Source organism: Zea mays, chromosome 5, assembly GCF_902167145.1.
Source record: "Zea mays cultivar B73 chromosome 5, Zm-B73-REFERENCE-NAM-5.0, whole genome shotgun sequence".
NCBI lineage: Eukaryota > Viridiplantae > Streptophyta > Magnoliopsida > Poales > Poaceae > Zea > Zea mays.
The window spans coordinates 23983695-24000309 of record NC_050100.1 but is presented as its reverse complement, the minus strand read 5'-3'; the positions used below and the strand labels follow the sequence as shown (position 1 = coordinate 24000309).

General features: G+C 49.4%; 2 protein-coding genes across 3 annotated transcripts; both read right to left on the bottom strand.

Annotated features, from left to right (window-relative positions):
- Nucleotides 1-2068: 2068 nt before the first annotated feature.
- LOC100277690 (uncharacterized) lies at nucleotides 2069-2621 on the bottom strand. The gene has a single exon (NM_001151193.2). The coding sequence runs from the start codon at nucleotides 2577-2579 to the stop codon at nucleotides 2220-2222; it is 360 nt and encodes a 119-aa protein (NP_001144665.2). The 5' UTR covers nucleotides 2580-2621; the 3' UTR covers nucleotides 2069-2219.
- Nucleotides 2622-11239: 8618 nt separating this feature from the next.
- LOC103626112 (putative G-type lectin S-receptor-like serine/threonine-protein kinase At1g61610) lies at nucleotides 11240-15439 on the bottom strand. Of its 2 annotated transcripts, XM_008646486.3 has the most exons (8): nucleotides 15256-15439; nucleotides 13628-15117; nucleotides 13035-13136; nucleotides 12735-12910; nucleotides 12444-12654; nucleotides 12115-12352; nucleotides 11882-12032; nucleotides 11240-11769 (listed from the first exon to the last, which is right to left on the bottom strand). In XM_008646486.3, the coding sequence occupies exons 2-8, from the start codon at nucleotides 14955-14957 to the stop codon at nucleotides 11464-11466; spliced, it is 2514 nt and encodes an 837-aa protein (XP_008644708.1). In that variant the 5' UTR covers nucleotides 14958-15117; nucleotides 15256-15439; the 3' UTR covers nucleotides 11240-11463. The 2 variants fall into 2 exon arrangements, with proteins under 2 accessions (XP_008644708.1, XP_020393743.1); XM_020538154.2 differs by having other exon boundaries at nucleotides 13628-15439.
- Between the last annotated feature and the right edge of the window lie 1176 nt (nucleotides 15440-16615).

Here is a 16615-nt window from a genome sequence, read left to right as displayed (position 1 = left end):
TGTTGAACCCAATACTTGGTCTTTTTATTGGCTAAGAGTGAACCTTTGGTACCTATATAACTTATACACTAGAGCAAACTAGTTAGTCCAATTATTTGTGTTGGGCAATTCAACCACCAAAATCAATTAGGAAAATAGGTGTAAGCCTAATTCCCTTTCAGACCCGACCCTTTGTGGGCACCTCAACGAGGAGTAGGGCACCTTGGTGGTGTGACCGAATCTCGGTAAAAACCGTGTGTCTCATGTGCTTTTGTGGGTGTGATTTTGTCTCTCATCATCTTAGATCTTTGATCTACTTAGTTGGTTTTAATTCAACTCTTCCACTACATTTATTATTGGTAGATCTAAGTAGTTTCAATTAAGTTCGCAGTTGAACAGGTGAATCTCGGTTGAACCGGCCTCCCCTGTTGAACTACGTTTTCTCGCAAAAGTTGAGAATTGCAGGTGTCACCTATTCACCCCTCTAGGCTACTTTCATAAGTGTTATATACCCTAAATTTTAGAGGATATTATCACCCTCTATCCATTTAGCAACGTAATCTAAACGATATTCTAAATATAGAAGTCACTATTGGATCCTCTATATATATAGAATTTCTCTCTCCTCTCATCTATCCAATTTAGTACTAATACTTTAAACGATCGATTTAGTAAAACTAAAATATGTACAAAATATTTTGAGAGTATGTCAAATATGTACAGACAAAAATTTAAAATAAAATATATTTTTAATATAGTTATTTACGTATAGGTGACACTATCAGAGTGAAAGCAAATATAAAGGAGATAATCTTTAAACGAAGACAGTAAAAGACGAATGTAGAGTATGGATATAGAAGACATTTCTAGAGAGTCTTAGAGGGCCTCGTTGGAGAGTGGAGATAGCCTTATTAGAGCATCTACAATAAGGTGCCTCAATATATTGCTACAAAAATTAAAATACTACATTATTTAGAGTGTTTAATATACTAAAAACAAATTGATCTCCAACAGTTAAGCCCTAAATCATGTATTTTATGAAACATATTATATTATTAGAAAATAAAAGATTGAAATGATGTAGGAAATAATGATATGACAATAATTTGAGGTGCATTATATTTGAGTAACCTCACGATGTGTCTTATATTTTTTATAAAAAAATTGTAAAACAGGGCACCATTTTATCTATTTTTTATGAGTTGAGCTATAGTATATTTTAAGATAGGGAATTTAAGGTACTGTTGTAAATGCTCTTTTTTTAAAAATCTTAGTTGGTACAGCAAAATCATAATATAAGACATACTGCTTGTTTATAAAATCTGAGGCAGAATTCGGCCTGCTCTCGTACTCTTGGGGCGTGTTTGGATGGTGCCATGCCAGACATGTGCCTGCCAGGTATTTGATCCTTGCTGCAGGCATCCGAAATCGGTCGCATGGTAGCGATGCCTAGGCCAGGCAACTTGGATGATGACAGAACCAAATGTGCCCTGATTGAGTAGAAAATCTAACAGTTACACCGACAAGTAAGCCAAGTAGCCAAAACATGCTGAATGCGTGAGTTACCTGTTTGTCTTTGCCTGCCAAAATCCGACGTCTGAGTAAGTTGCTAGACCCGACAGCTCGATGACCAGCAAACCAAACATGCGAGTCTGTCAGTGTGCCCCGGAAAACCCACCTCTCACTAGAACTACATATAGCATGTGATAACGCTGCGATTCTAGAGAGGAGAGACATCAGTGGTGATAGCGTGAGAGGAGGGATTGACACCAGCGGCGGCGCGAGTGAAGGGGTGGGGGGGTTAGGGGAGGGAGAGGCAGGGGACGCTAGGTTGTGGAAGAGACGAGGGATGGTCTAAATAATATTGTTAATTAGATTTGAGTGATTAAGAGAGAAAGTTATCCATCGATCTGAACTGTTGATTTTATTGTTGTATTAAGTCTGAATGCAATTTATTAGGTGGATTTAGTGAAGTTTATGGGTATGTGGTGATTTGGTTAATTAGTTAGGTTTTTGTAAAGTTTAAAATGGTGGATTATATATTTTTATAGATAAGAGAATAGGCGAATAGTACTACCATAAACACAAACGTTAAACAAATTGTTCAATTTTTTGTGTCAACAGAAATGGGTGAGAATGAAAAAACTGATAGCTTTTACGTTGCTTGCTGAGTAAATGAACTCCAAACACTAGACGGCTACTAGACGCTTAGGAAGTACAGTAACAACAAGAGCCATCGCCTAGAATGAGCAAGCTGGAGGTGGCGGGAATAGCGCCCTATAATGCTCCACCTGCGCGTGCTGCGGCGAGGGCGGAGCCGGCGCGGTCCTCTGCACACCGAGAACAATTGGCGGCGGCACCAGTGCTTCTCTACGCCGATCTTGGTGACCAGGACACGGCGGCGGCAACACGGGCGGAGGCGACACATGGCATGGTGGTGTCCGCCCCTGATGATGACGATGCTGACCTGAGCCCATCGCGATCGCGTCGGCGACATTGTAGCGACCGGGGCTCCGTTGCTCGGCGTTTGGACGGGCCAGAGCTACAGCAGCCAGGATCACGAGAGCTCCGGCGACCAGCCGGGGAGCGGAGGGCGCCATTGGTGTGTGTGATGACTAGAACTTCTCACGGAGTGGCTGATGGCCTCAGGCCTCGATCGCTCTGAACTTTATACCGTGAGCCATGAGGAGTAAACCAGACTTCCCGGACAGAAAGGAGGACACCAGACTGGCTCGCGCTCTGCAAAGTGTGGCGAATTCGGTGAATGATGACGTGCCCAATGGTACGGCATTGGCATGTAACGGCTGTCTTTTGGTGGCGCATGAATCTGGTCCAGTGTTTGTGTTTGCCATGTGTGCCGAGTGGCGGAGCTGAGCCTATGGCCACTAAGGGCTGGGCCCTACTCTTGGCTAGGGCTGGGCAAAAAACTCATAACCCGAAACCCGAACCCGGATCTAAAATACCCGGAACCCAAATTTTGTTCGGGAATTTTGGGTAGTAGCTTGCAAAACCCGAATTTAGTTCGGGTAATTTGGGTATCACAATCGGGTACCCGAAATACCCGAACTTTCATGTGTCATATACTCATGTCATGTTTAATTATTAATTTGTACATTTATAATTATGTGTATGTGTGCATAACTTGTGATTGTAGATTGCTTGTGTTTTATGTCCATGTAAACCCGTTGTAATTTCGGGTATCGATTCTCAAAACCCGAAATTTTAAAAACCCGAATTACCCGATCCGAAATTTTCGGGTAACCCGAATGCCCACCCCTACTCTTGGCCCAACTAATTATTGTAGATCCAAGTTTCTGCATCGGTATAAAGAATGAGAAATACCTTAATGCAGGAAGTTTTCGAGCATGTTTGGTTGGCCACCGCAAACGCCCACACGCGCCACAGATTTTGTGCCGCAGTTCTGGCGGCCAAATCGAGCGCCGCAGCTTAGGCTCGGTGCGGCGGTTTTAGCGCCACACCAAACAGGCCATTCATCTCATCAACTGTGCGTGATTACGCACGCTAGCTGTGATGCGAGCAGGTGCGATTACGCATGCGACTGCGCGGCGGGAGGCAGCACGCCGGTGCAGCATCCATGCTTGATGGCTTGTTGCTTGCCTGCTGGGGGCTTCCACGACATGGTCAGCCACTGATTCAGTTGTTTATTAGTTAAGTTAGTTTTACGTTAAATTGCAATTATCATGTTCAAATAAAGTTTATATGAGCCATTATCTATATATACAATTTATTTCTTTGGCTAGTATAAATTTTTTAGTATCCTACATGTCGGAGAGGAAATTCTCCGGCCGGGTGGCGGAATGCACCCGCCCTAAATCCTAAGATGAGGAGGGGCCTAAGCATTTTGCCTGTCTGCTAAGCGATGAACGAACACAAGAACACACAAGGGTTTAGAGTGGTTCGGGCCGCCGGAGCGTAATACCCTACTCCACTGTGTGATGTATTGAGCTTGAGAGCTTGTATGAACTTGTAAGCCTGAGCTGGGTCTAAGTCAGCTCGAGTTGTAACGTTGTGTGCCTCCCCTTTTATAGCCGAAGGGGGCACGTACAAGGGTGCTGAGCCCCGACATGCGGGCCTAGGGACATAACGGATGTAATACTTGGAGCAACTAATGCTGGTCGCCAGTGCATTCTCCTTGCGCCCTGATATCCACAGCCTGCGTAGTGTCGGCGTGCAGCGGAAGCTTCACTGGCAACGTACGAGTGATGATGAGCACAGTGTATGCCGCAGCACGGGCGTACTGGCTACCACCGGAGCGGACGGGCATGCCGCCTGCAGGATGGCCTGGCCGCCGCCCGTCAGCAGAGTGGACAGGGCACATTAAATGCTAAGGCGGCACATCGCTTGTCAGTGGAGTAGACAAGGCGTATTTAATGCTGAGACGGTACATCACCTGCCAGCTTGACAGGCGGCGTGCCTCCTCCGCAATAAATGCGCGGCCCAGAGGCCTTACGTCTGGCTCCGCCCGCTGGCTTACGTCACGGGCAGTAGGCCACGTGGCAGCATCGGGTCTCCGCCTGAGCGGGGAGCGGGAGCGGTATGGTCCGGACACGTGTCAGCACGGGACCCCCGCCTGGCCTTGATTAAGGCATGGGTATTCTTTTCCTTGGAATCCCGGGACCCTACTGTGAGTAGCCCGGACCCCTCCTGAGGGTCCGGGACCTGTCCCAGGGGTCTGGTTTGTATTTGTGGAGGTTTTGAACCCCGCCAGGAAGTCCAGTCTTGTGTATCTAGGGGTCTGGCACTTCCCGTAGGGGTCCGGACCCACCGTTGACACCTTAGAGTAGATTGTCTCCTCTGGCCACGTGACGGCCCCGGAGCCGCCCACGTGGTGGGGTTGGGCGCTGTTTGCCGCGCGACTAAAGATAGCCGCATGGATACCGTGCCTTCATACTGTAGTAAGGGGTACCCCTGATTCTAGGTACCGACAGTGGCCCCCGGGCCCGCCTCAGGGGAGGAAACGAGCCTGCAGGTGGGGCCAAAGCTTGATTGGCGATTGGCACGCTGCTTTTGTGCGCTTGCTGACGTAATTACCGCCAGTCCGTCTTCGGGCACGCCAACTGCCCCGCTTGTCCCCGCGACTGACTGACCCGTGGTCTCCACACTTGATGGCTTTGCTGGGCCACGCGCGGGGTGCCTCGATACCGCTGCATTGGTTTTGAAAATTCACCTTCTCTGTCTTCTGCGGCGGCCCCGAGGAGGCACGGTACTGGCGCAAGCGGCGGTTCGACTTCTCTGCACCCAGGAACCGGCGCCCAAGGAGGATAACTCGTGGGCCTGGGCCCCCGTGCCAAAGACTGGGTTGTTGGTTTCGGCGAAGGTGAAGAGGCGCACTACCGCAGACGGTGGCATGCTCCTCACGCGGCGGTTCGCCTTCTCCGCACATGGAGGCCGACGCTCGAAGATTATGACTCGTGGGCCCGGGCCCCTGTGTCAGAGACTAGTCCGCTGCATTCGGCGGAGGTGAAGAGGCGCACTACCGCAGGCGGTAGTGTGCTCTTCACACGGCGGTTCACTTTCTCCGCACACGGAGGTCGATACCCAAGGAGTATAACTCGTAGGCCCGGGCCCCCGTGTCAGAGACTGGGTCACCTTGGCGCGCGTCGGGCGAGGTCTTCTGCGGCGCTTCAGGGCGTCAGTTGGGGGAATCTCTCTTTAAAAAGGGACTCCCCCGAGCATGGTAGCCATTCTCATCGCTCGCAGCGCCATTTCGCCATCGAGTTCTCCGCGCTTCTGCCGCCGTAGCCACCATGGCCTTGCTAGATCCTCCCGAGCACTTCCAGCCCAAGGTGGCACTCAACTTGGTGCGCAACCTGCTCGGATGGGGTTGTGCCGGCATTCGCCGGAAGGATCTGTGTCGGCGCCTCTCCTCATGGCGATCTCACCGCCGGAGAGTTCGTGCTCTTTGTCTCCAACCTCCCCAGCAGGCTGGCGCTGCCGATTTCGTCTTTCTTCGTGTTGCTGCTGGAGGAGCTCGGCCTCCAATCTCAGCACTTCACGCCTTGCTTCATCCTCCAACGGTGACCGCTGGCCTGACTGCTGAAGACGCTGCCCAGGAGGTCGTACAAGACGTCATACGCCGTGGAGATGGCGACTGCGCGCTTCCAGCGCGACCCTACTGATGACGAGTAGGTCATACCTGTAGACATAAGGCTAGGGCCCCGCTTGAAGGCGGATGTAATAACTTTGTTTTTGTAAGGTACTTTTTGAGTACTATTTATCGAGCAGTATTAGCACTTATCTGCATACTATTTGTCCCTGCTGTGTGTGGCGCTGTCGACTCCTCCCTAGTACCTGGCCCCCCTGGGATGTAGGCTCGATGTGTCGAGGCTGGATACTAGCGTACCTAAAAGAGTTGGCAACGGCCCCCAGGAGGCAGCCTCGACTAGGACCTGGACCTAAACACAGCTTCGGCTAGGGAGCGTTAGTAGTACACCCATAGGACCTATCGTCTGACATTAGCCATCCTTTGATACATGCACGGGACCTGCAGGTTTTAGTCTGGGAAGCCAAGTTGTGAGTCCGGACCCCCTGGACCGCGGTTCCAAATACTAGGACACCCATCGCAGAGTGGTGGAGCGTGCAGGCTTACGGTACGGGACCAGGCTAAGCGGCTACACGGCTCCGAACCACCCCAGGAGACAAGTATCCATTCTCTAGAGCCGGACCCCAGGTTGTCGGACCCACAGGACTATGGCTCCAAATACTAGGGTGTCCGTCACAGAGTGGTGGAGTGTGCAGGCTTTGGGTACGGAACCAGGCTAAGCGGCTACACTGCTTCGGACCACCCCATGGAATGAGCTCCTATTCTTTAGAACCGGCCCCCAGGTTACCGGACCCCCTGCTTTCGTAGAGGGGTCCTAAACTGCAGGCCTGACTACTCAATTTGGATGTCATCATGCCAGAACAGATGGGAACTGCACGGGTGGGTTAGATAAAAAATAACATTCGGAAACTGTAGGATAAAACCATGGAGGCAGGAGGATAAAACTGTCATAGGAGTACATTTGAGGGGGCAAGTCTTCTCTTTATAACTTGACATGCATGGGTGCAGACCAATAGGCCGGGCTTATGAGGGCGGACCTCACCGGGCTGGCGTACACGTATGCACAACCTAGTTACAAAAGGGAGAGAAACTCAACCCCTCAGACTTGCTTCTATGGATAGAACTTACAGAGGTGCTCCAGGGGTTAGGTAGAGGTACTCTAGCTGTAGCAAGGTGGTTACCCCGGGTCGGCACATTTCCGTCACCTTGAAGGATTCCTTCCAGCTGGGGGAGCGTTTACAGAACCCTTCTTGGTTCAGTACTCGCCATAGGGCTAGGTCCCGATCCTGGGTTCCCTACTATGCACGAACCGTTAGTAGCGCCTGGGCGCCTAGTTGCAACGTGCATTTCAGGCCGCTGCTTGCCATCTGTGTTCGTCGATGGAGTCCACATCCTTACGCTGTGGCCGCTCCTGCATAGACTTAAAAGACTGGACCCGTGGTGAGTCCATAAGGGTTTCCGGGGAAGGCAGGCTTCAGCCCCGTAGGCCAGGGAGTACGGGGTCCCCCTGGCGGTCCATCTAGCTGTCGTCACCAGAGACGGAGCCTCCGGCGAAAACATCCTTCAGGTCCCCCTCGAGTGATTGATACCTGAGGTCCCGTTCAACCGCAGCCACCTCACCGTCGTCGACCCTTTCCTTGCCAGGTCGACGGCGGGGTGGGGAGCCGTCCTTGGGAGACTGCTCGCGCCGCCCGCTGACGCGCTTCGCGAGCTCGATGATCTCGCGACACTCCGCGGCGGTATGGCGACTGTTGGGGTGTACAAGGCATGAGCCACTATTACCCCTCTGCGGCCGTGGGCGCTTGTTGTGGTCGCCCCGGCCCCCAGTCACAGCTGCGATGACTAGAGCGGTGGACTGCGGCTTCTCGTGGTCGTGGCCCTTCTTTTTCTTTTTACCGTCCCGGGGGATAGCACCCGAGTCACCCGTCTGGGCGACCCCGACGTGTGGAGCCGAGTGCCATGCCCGGCCCTCGGCGACCTTGGCGCACTTGTCGGCCAGAGCGAAGAGTGTGGTGACAGTCTCCACGACGTGCGTGGCCAACTTCTCCAACATCTTTTCATCGTGTACTCCCTGACGAAAGGTCGTGATGATTGAAGCATCTGAAATACGAGGTATGGTGCCTCGTACCTTGGTGAAGCGGGAGATAAACATCCGGAGAGTCTCTCCGGGTTCCTGCCTCACTTTGTGGAGGTGGGCCTCCACGCCGTGTTGTTGGTAAGCGCTGGCGAAGTTCGCTGTGAACCGTGTGCAGAGCTCTTCCCAGGAATAGATTGATCCTGGGGTAAGGTTCATGAGCCAAGTCCGTGTAGGCCCAGACAAGGCAACATGAAAATACGTTGTCATTACGGTGGTGTCTCCACCTGCTGCCGTAATGGCGGTGGCATACACCTGCAGGAATTCCGATGGGTTGGACGTACCGTCGTACTTTTCCGGCAGGTGCGGCCGGAACTTGGATGGCCAGATCGCTGCGTGGAGATGATCCGCGAGTGCGGAGCAGCCCACGCCGGCCAAAGGGACACCCGCCTGGAACCGGGCGCCCACTGGGGTTTGCGGTGCTACCGCAGCAAAGTCTTGATCGAGGTTGCGACCCTCGATATTTAGCCGGCGCTCCCGTGCCCCCTCCAGAGAGACCCGGGCATCCTCTCTCGCACGCCTGCGGTTGAGCTCTGCCCAGAGGTCGTTGGTCTGTGCACCCCTCACTGAGGGTGAGCGCACAGACGTCGATGCCTCATGTTGGCGCCGGGATGACCGTGGCTTTGATCTGGTTGAGCCAGAGTGCGCCATGTCGAGTAGTCGATCGACGTCGTCCCGCCACTTCTTCATGGCTCCCGGTGAGGCCGTGGAGCTCGGAGGGTGACGCAGCAACTCCCTGGCCGCAGACAGTGCCCCCGGAGCCGCCCTCGACGGAGTCCGGGATGTCTGTGCGGTTGTATGCTGTTGTGTAGCGTGCACAGCAGCAGTGCCCGGCACTGGGCGGTTGGGAACCTGAGGCGTGGAAGAGGCAGCTTCCTCCTCCACCAGGAAATCCTCTGAAGTTTCGACGCGGTGCTCAACGATTTGCACCATCATGCTGAGCAAGAAAACAAGCAAAAACCTAAAGCCTAGAGCCCCTACCTGGCGTGCCAAATGTCGGAGAGGAAATTCTCCGGCCGGGTGGCGGAATGCACTCACCCTAAATCCTAGGATGAGGAGGGGCCTAAGCGTTTTGTCTGTCTGCTAAGCGATGAACGAACACAAGAACACACAAAGGTTTAGAGTGGTTCGGGCCGCCAGAGCCTAATACCCTACTCCACTGTGTGATGTATTGAGCTTGAGAGCTTGTATGAACTTGTGAGCCTGAGCTGGGTCTAAGTCAGCTTGAGTTATAACGTTGCGTGCCTCCCCTTTTATAGCTGAAGGGGGCACGTACAAGGGTGCTGAGCCCCGACGACGCAGCTGGGAGACCTTCGCGACGGAGCGGGCGAGCGAGGCGAGGCGGGCGACGGCGCAGCTGGGAGACCTTCGCGACGGAGCGGGCGGGCGGGGCGAGGTGGGTGGGGCGGCCGGTGTGTGGGCGGCGGCACGGCGCAGGGAGGCCGTCGCGACGCGGTGCAAGGCGCCTCGGGCGGGGCGACGGCACGACGAGGGGCGGGCGGGGCGGCGTGGGGCTCGGCAGGCGTGCAGGCGGCGCACGCGGTATGGGACGGCCGGGCCGCCTCGGCGGGCGTGCGTGCGTGCGGCGGCGCGGGTGTGCGGGCTAAGCGGCTAGGGGCGCCGGGCTTGCTTGCGGGCGGCGCGGCGAGGGCGGGCGGGGTGCGTGCGGCGGCGTGGCGAGTGCGGGCGGGCGGCGGCGCGGCGGGATTGAAACGAGCGAGAAGGCCGAGATGGACGATTTAGGTCCTCTATTTTCGTCGGCATCAGTGAGGCCGACGAAAATAGTGGTCGGTCAATGACTTATTTTCGTCGGTATGGCCCTGGCCCACGAAAATACGCCGCATTTTCGTCGGTCACGAGGCCGATGAAAATAACTTCCGTATTTTCGTGGGTCTGCCGACGAAAATATTGGACGGCCCACGAAAATACGCCTCATTTTCGTCGGTCGCGAGGTCGACGAAAATAACTTCCGTATTTTCGTGGGTCGGCCGACGAAATATCTCGACCCACGAAAATTTAGGTGTTTCTTGTAGAGTTAAGGCCTGGGTATTCTTTTTCTTGGAATCCCGGGACCCTAATGTGAGTAGCCCGGACCCCTCGGGACCTGTCTCAGGGATGGTCTGGTTTGTATTTGTGGAGGTTTTGAACCCCTCAAGGAAGTCGAGTCTTGTGTATCTAGGGGTCCGGCACTTTCCGTAGGGGTCCGGACCCACCGTTGACACCTTAGAGTAGATTGTCTCCTCTGGCCACGTGGCGGCCCCAGAGCCGCCCACATAGTGGGGTTGGGCGTTGTTTGCCGCGCGACTAAAGATAATCGCATGGACACCGTGCATTTATACTGTAGTAAGGGGTAGCCCTGATTCTGGGTACCGACACTACACTTAGATAAATTCTGGCTACCCCACTGGCGCCGAGTGCAGAGGTCGAGATGGGTTCGGCCCAACGTCAAAGTTATATGGTCTGATTGGGTCAATTAGCTTCGTATAAATACGGAGTTCATTCTGTAACAAACTAAGCCTTTGGAGAATAATCAGACTGCCTTCCTCCTTCTATCCTCTTCTTATCTGTTCATTGTATTCTCTGCCGGAATTTTCCACCACACGGCGGAAGGGAGGTGCTAACACACCACCACCATTATTATGCACAACATCCAACATTATGTTAGTCACCTTGCAGATCTAATTTCGATCTACAACAATGTTACACCACGCATGATTTCACAAATACAATCGACCATTTCCACTAATTCTGTTCCTTCTACACTTCCTGCATTTGATATCAAAGCCATTGAGGCATAAATGTGCTATCTAAGCTACTGCTTAGTGGGATGAAAGTGGTAATCTGGACTGTTAGGATAAATTTAATATTTTAAAATAGATATATATAAAATTTGATGGTGATCTTGTGTTATGTTCTCAAATATATTATTACAAATAAGAATAAAATATTACATAAATTGTTTTATGTATTATTTGCTCTCTACAACAAAAAGAGTTGAAAAAATTACCGAATTTGTTTTCAAATCTATACCAAATTTTATATCTATCATTTGAGAAAATATATGATGAATTTGAGGATTAACTTTTATGAATCTTTACAAGCTCAATGTTATAAACAAGAATACAAATTTATATAGTGTATTATATATCCTATTTATTCGCAATCAAATAAAAACGACCAAAAAACTGATTACCGAATAAATACCGTTTCCGACCGTTTTCATCCTATACAATGTATGTTGCTTTCTCATGCATGTGTTGCATCGGTATTTGCAGGAACTATACGTCTAGCGTCCCTCCAACGCTGTAACACTCATAGTATTTGCAGAATTCACAACAGCTTCTGCTGCTCCGTCAGTTCCGTAGTTTCTTTCTGCAAAATATATTGGCTGTTTTGGAGGTGGAAGTGATGTGTCTCCATTCTCCAGGATAGACACAACTGATGACATGAGTGGCCGAGCATTTGGGTTGTCTTGAACACACAAGAGCCCGATATGGATGCACTGTGAAGTCTCATCAAGCGAACAACTATCCGCAACAATGGACGAGTCAACAAATTCTTTTGTGTTCCCATCCTTCCATAAGCTCCAAGCCTGAATCGATCATATCTCAACCATCAAGATACGAATCTACAGATTCTTTTTGAGAATTTATACAAATCTACGATAAATTGCCGTTATTTGAGTATTTCGTACTAATACTTACACAGGCTATAAGGTTGGGGTAATGTTCTGTCATGTGCGTAGAGGTGATCTTCGAGCCACTCACAATCTCTAGAACTAAAACTCCGAAGCTATACACATCAGACTTGACAGAAAACACACCTTCCAGAGCATATTCAGGCGACATGTAACCACTGTATGAAATGACCCAACTTATTTTGGTTCAAGCACAAGAACAATATCGTAAAGCTCATTAATGTAATAGATATCACTCACTATGTGCCAACAACGCGGTTGGTGTTTCCTTGTTGCTGGTTGCCATAAAAAATTCTTGCCATACCAAAATCAGATATCCTGGGGTTCATTTCATCATCCAGTAATATGTTGTTTGCTTTGAGATCCCTGTGGATTATCTTCAGCCTTGAATCTTGGTGAAGATAAAGAAGTCCTCTAGCTATCCCTAAGATTATGTTGAATCTTTTTGACCAATCAAGCGATGGTTTTCTTGTGGAATCTACCAACAGTAGCACAAATCGAGGGATAACATCAGCCATGCTTGTTGTTTGATTAGCTACTGAAATTTAGCAAGAAAAAGTAGAACATACTGAAAAGAAAGGCATCCAAACTTTTGTTTGATAAGTATTCATATATCAATAGTTTCTCATCTCCATGAATGCAGAAACCAAGAAGTTTAACTAGGTTTCTGTGCTGCAACTTCGCGATGAGAATTACTTCGTTTCTGAACTCCAGTACCCCCTGGCCAGAACCCTTACTAAGCCTTTTCACGGCAATTGCCTTACCACATTCTAATGTTCCCTGCACAATCGCATGCTTCTTAGACCAAACGAGATAGGAAATGCGACCATTTTCTACTATAAGAAAAGATTAGTCATTACCTTATAAACATGTCCGAAACCTCCGTGTCCAAGCATGTTGGAGCTAGAAAAATTGTTCGTTGCTAGTACAATTTCTCGGAAGCTAATACAAGGAAGGTTCGCGTCCTCGAGTTCATCAGAAGTGCCCAAAACTCCTGATACTACCTTCTTCCAAGTTTTTTTATTTCTTTCTTTGACTGACAGGAATAATGGTACTACGTTAAAGCTAATAAAAGAAGACTGCATATGAAGTAGAGAACATATGCAAACATTCCTGGGGGGAGAATACACAACGAAAGTAGGGAACTTAGAACTTTGTACCTCGGGAGTAACAGATCCAAACAAACCACATGAATACGAGTATTAGCAAACTTGATACAGCTGGCAGAGTAATTTTCAGGATATTGCTCCTCCTCTTTTTATCTGCCCAAAATTGACACATGAAGGGGGTAATAAACTGTGCTTAATTAGACAGCAAAAGCAGACAATATGGTCAAAATGTACATGCAAAAAAGCACATGAACAAACACATTACTTAGACTGGCATTTCATTAGCATTCGGCAGAGAAGCAGACAATATGATCAAAATGATATACTACCTCTGCTCACAACTCACAAGTATACGTTCACAAATATACGACCCCATTAATTTATTTCTAAAACTTTGATCACTCGTTTTATTTCTAAAACTTTGATCACTCGTTTTATTTCTATTGTTTTAATTTAATTTATCACTTAAGATTGTTTGAGCGTAATTTGAAAATTTACATTTTTGAATATATTTGTGAACGGATGGAGTACAAGGTATTATCAACTCTTAGCTTTTCTTGTTGCAGCCACTAATTGTTTTTTAGAGCTTATTCATGCTCTGATGCTGCGTGGGTAAAAGAAAGAAATAGGAGCAAAAATTATACCACTTGATCTGTTTACTCGAAGGTAAAGATTTTCTCCATCTCCAGTGCGCTTCGCTGTGTCAATCAAATCTCCCATCCATAATAGGCACCTTGTGTCATCCCCGGTGAAAGCCGTGGTGCTGAAATTGGCATAAGCGTAACCTGTGCAGGAGCAGTTGCTAGCGCATTCCGCCGTGCATCCGTCGAAGCTTCTATTCTTGACATGCACGAACTCGTCGGGAATCTTCATGTCCGCCAAAGTTAAGAAACTAGTATCTTCTTCGCCGCATCTTAGTGTCTCCTTGCGGCGGCATCCTTCTGTAAAACTTCCATTGCTCCTGCCTTCGTTGCTTATTGGCTCGAAACTGTCGAGACACTTGCATGTCGCATTAAGCTCTGTGTTATCACAGTACCCAAACGGACCACAATATCCATATGTACTGCATTCATTCATAGGCTGTGCCTCCAGGACGTACCATTCCAAAATGTTGGTGTTCCAGATTAGGATTTCTATCTTTCCTGAGTAGTCCATTTTGATCTTCATGGCAGTTGACGATGAGGAGCCACCGGGTACGCCAAAGGACATATAGACCTCACCGTCGTCGTATTTGCTTATTGTGAGGTAGATAGTGGACTTGAGAATTCCGATATATGACCTGGCTACCAAGTAACTATTCAACACCGGACTTCTCCAGTATGGTCTCGAGCCATTCCTGACAAAGCGCTGCAGGAGCTCGTCAGGATCTGCGCCGTAGGAGAAGCTGCCCGGGGCTGGGTCTTGGGGGCCCTTCCAAGAGACCAGCTGTTGCAGTGCATGCCTACGGTGGGTGACTCTAAATTTCATGCCAGGCAGAAGAGTGTCGGCCGGGTAATCGAAGCTTTGCCATAAGACGGCGCCCTGTGAACTCCAGAGGATGAAGTTTCCAGTGTTGTCAAGCGTGGCTTCTCCGGCGGTGGTCTCCGGCTCCGACGACGCAGCAGCGCTGGTGTTTGCCATCCAAAGCGTCTGGCCGTCCGCGCTGGACAAAACAAGATCGGACGTGTTCGTCAGGGCAAGTGTTGCAGAGGAAGGGTCCGTGATTATTGGGGTTCCACGGTTGGCAACCCACACGACGTTGTCCTTGGGAATGTTGGCGTACCATATACCAACATAGTAGTAGTGTTTCTTGTCCGGGTTGGACGGGGAGAAGAAGCCCAGGGCAAAAGTGCCGTCATCGGAGGTGAGCGTGCTTCCAACAGTCAGCGGCTTGTTGGGAAGGATGCGGCTGTCCGATGATACTGGAGGAGGCAGTAATAAGCTAGACGAGCAAAAACACAGCAAGATGATTCTGTGGATTGGAAGGAGGCCCATTGTTTGCAAGAAAGTAAGGATTCGACCTCTCTAGTGGCTGTGGCTGGTTGGTTGGATGGACACAAGGGCAAAGGCAAAGAAGAGGGTGGTGAGGCTGCTGGCTTGGACATGCCTTGCGGAGTCGGGGGTCAGTAGATATTCCACTCCCGAGCTAGCCCTCCTGCGTTCAAGGATCAACTCGTAAAAGAAAGATCTAGGACGAAACGATGAATAGTGCTGGACTGAATCGTAGAAATGAGATCAACGGGAGAGACGAACAGGCATCGACCTCGAGCTCGATGGAACCGAATCTCACTACCTCGATCAGTGCATCATCGTCGAGGCGGCAGTGATTGAAGGGACGTTCGAATCCTCTTGATCTAAGCGCATCAGTGCAGCTGGTCGAGTTTCTCCAAGGTCGACCCGCTGGAAGACGAAGTATACCCCGAGTGAAGACTTCCGATGAGAGTCATATATGTGGTTTTCAGATGAGTAGCACTGCTAATCCCATCCCATCCATCTATTCATTTCAGGCTTCGGCATCACAATTACTATACTACACAAGTAGGGCCTACGGGTGCAATAATCGCACAGCACAGCGACATGCAACCTCTGTTACCACTGCGCAGCTGTAATCAATAAAGACAAAATATTATATAAACCGAAACTGCAGCTGAATTAAAATTGTACGGCAATCCCTCGTTGAGTGCTGGCTGTGGGGAGGGGGCGGACTTATCTCCTTTGCTTATAGTTGTACATTCCGACCGTCCGACCCGACCCAGCCCAAACCTGAAAGAACCAACCCGTGTAAATTTCGGGCCATCTGACCCGTTTGAATTTTGGTTCGTGCCAGGCCGACTCGGCCTAACCCTCAGCGAATATTGGTTCGTGTCAGGCCGACTCGGCCTAGCCCTCAGTGCAGGGTCTGGGACGTAATTGCTTAAACGTGACAGACTCATTTCGGACGGTCCGAAATTGTAAAAGAACCAAAATTCAATTTTTGGCCCAAAATTCACATTAGGGCCCGAAATTAAAAACAAATTAATAAAACAAATAAAAGATAAGATAAATAAATTTGACCAAAAGCAAACTTAATATTTGTATTAAGTTACCAAAGCTATGCAATGACTACCTCGTTAAAAAATCATTTTGTTAGAACAAAAAAAGAGTAATTAGCTCTATATAGAGTTCGTAAATTCAGTTTATTATCTAATGTTCATAACAAAAGTAAAATTACATCATATACTCTAATTCAAAGCTAAAAACATATAACTAGCATCATCTCTAGCTTGGTGTTTTTTATCAAGTATATAAAATATGGAATGAAGTATGGTTTAAATGAATATATGAGTTTTTTCGTGCCTCTATATGGACCATTTTGTGCCTGCTTTAAATGAGTCGTGCTCGTACCCGCCCATAGGTCGCTCCTCGACTCAAACTCGGCCCGATATATCAGGTCGTGCCGTACCTGGACCTGCTTTTTTCGTGCTTTGGACCAACCCATCAGACCCAACCCAAATATACACTTATACCTGTTCTTTCTCTCTCTTCTTTCTTCCACGCCTGTAGGTCTGCCAACATAAGCAGGACAAGAAAAATCGGAAAAGCAACAGAAACGATGTTGCAACTTGCAAGCGCGAACTTTGCACATTCCAGCTGGCATCCAAGACCCCATAGAA

Coding starts and splice junctions, on each gene's coding strand:
- LOC100277690 (NM_001151193.2), bottom strand. CDS start 2,579: ATGGCGCCCTCCGCTCCCCGGCTGGTCGCCGGAGCTCTCGTGATCCTG.
- LOC103626112 (XM_020538154.2), bottom strand. CDS start 14,957: ATGGGCCTCCTTCCAATCCACAGAATCATCTTGCTGTGTTTTTGCTCG. Junction 12,655..12,734: donor GTTTCGGACATGTTTATAAG/GTAATGACTAAT, acceptor GCGATTGTGCAG/GGAACATTAGAATGTGGTAA. Junction 12,353..12,443: donor TTTGGATGCCTTTCTTTTCA/GTATGTTCTACT, acceptor TACTGTTGGTAG/ATTCCACAAGAAAACCATCG.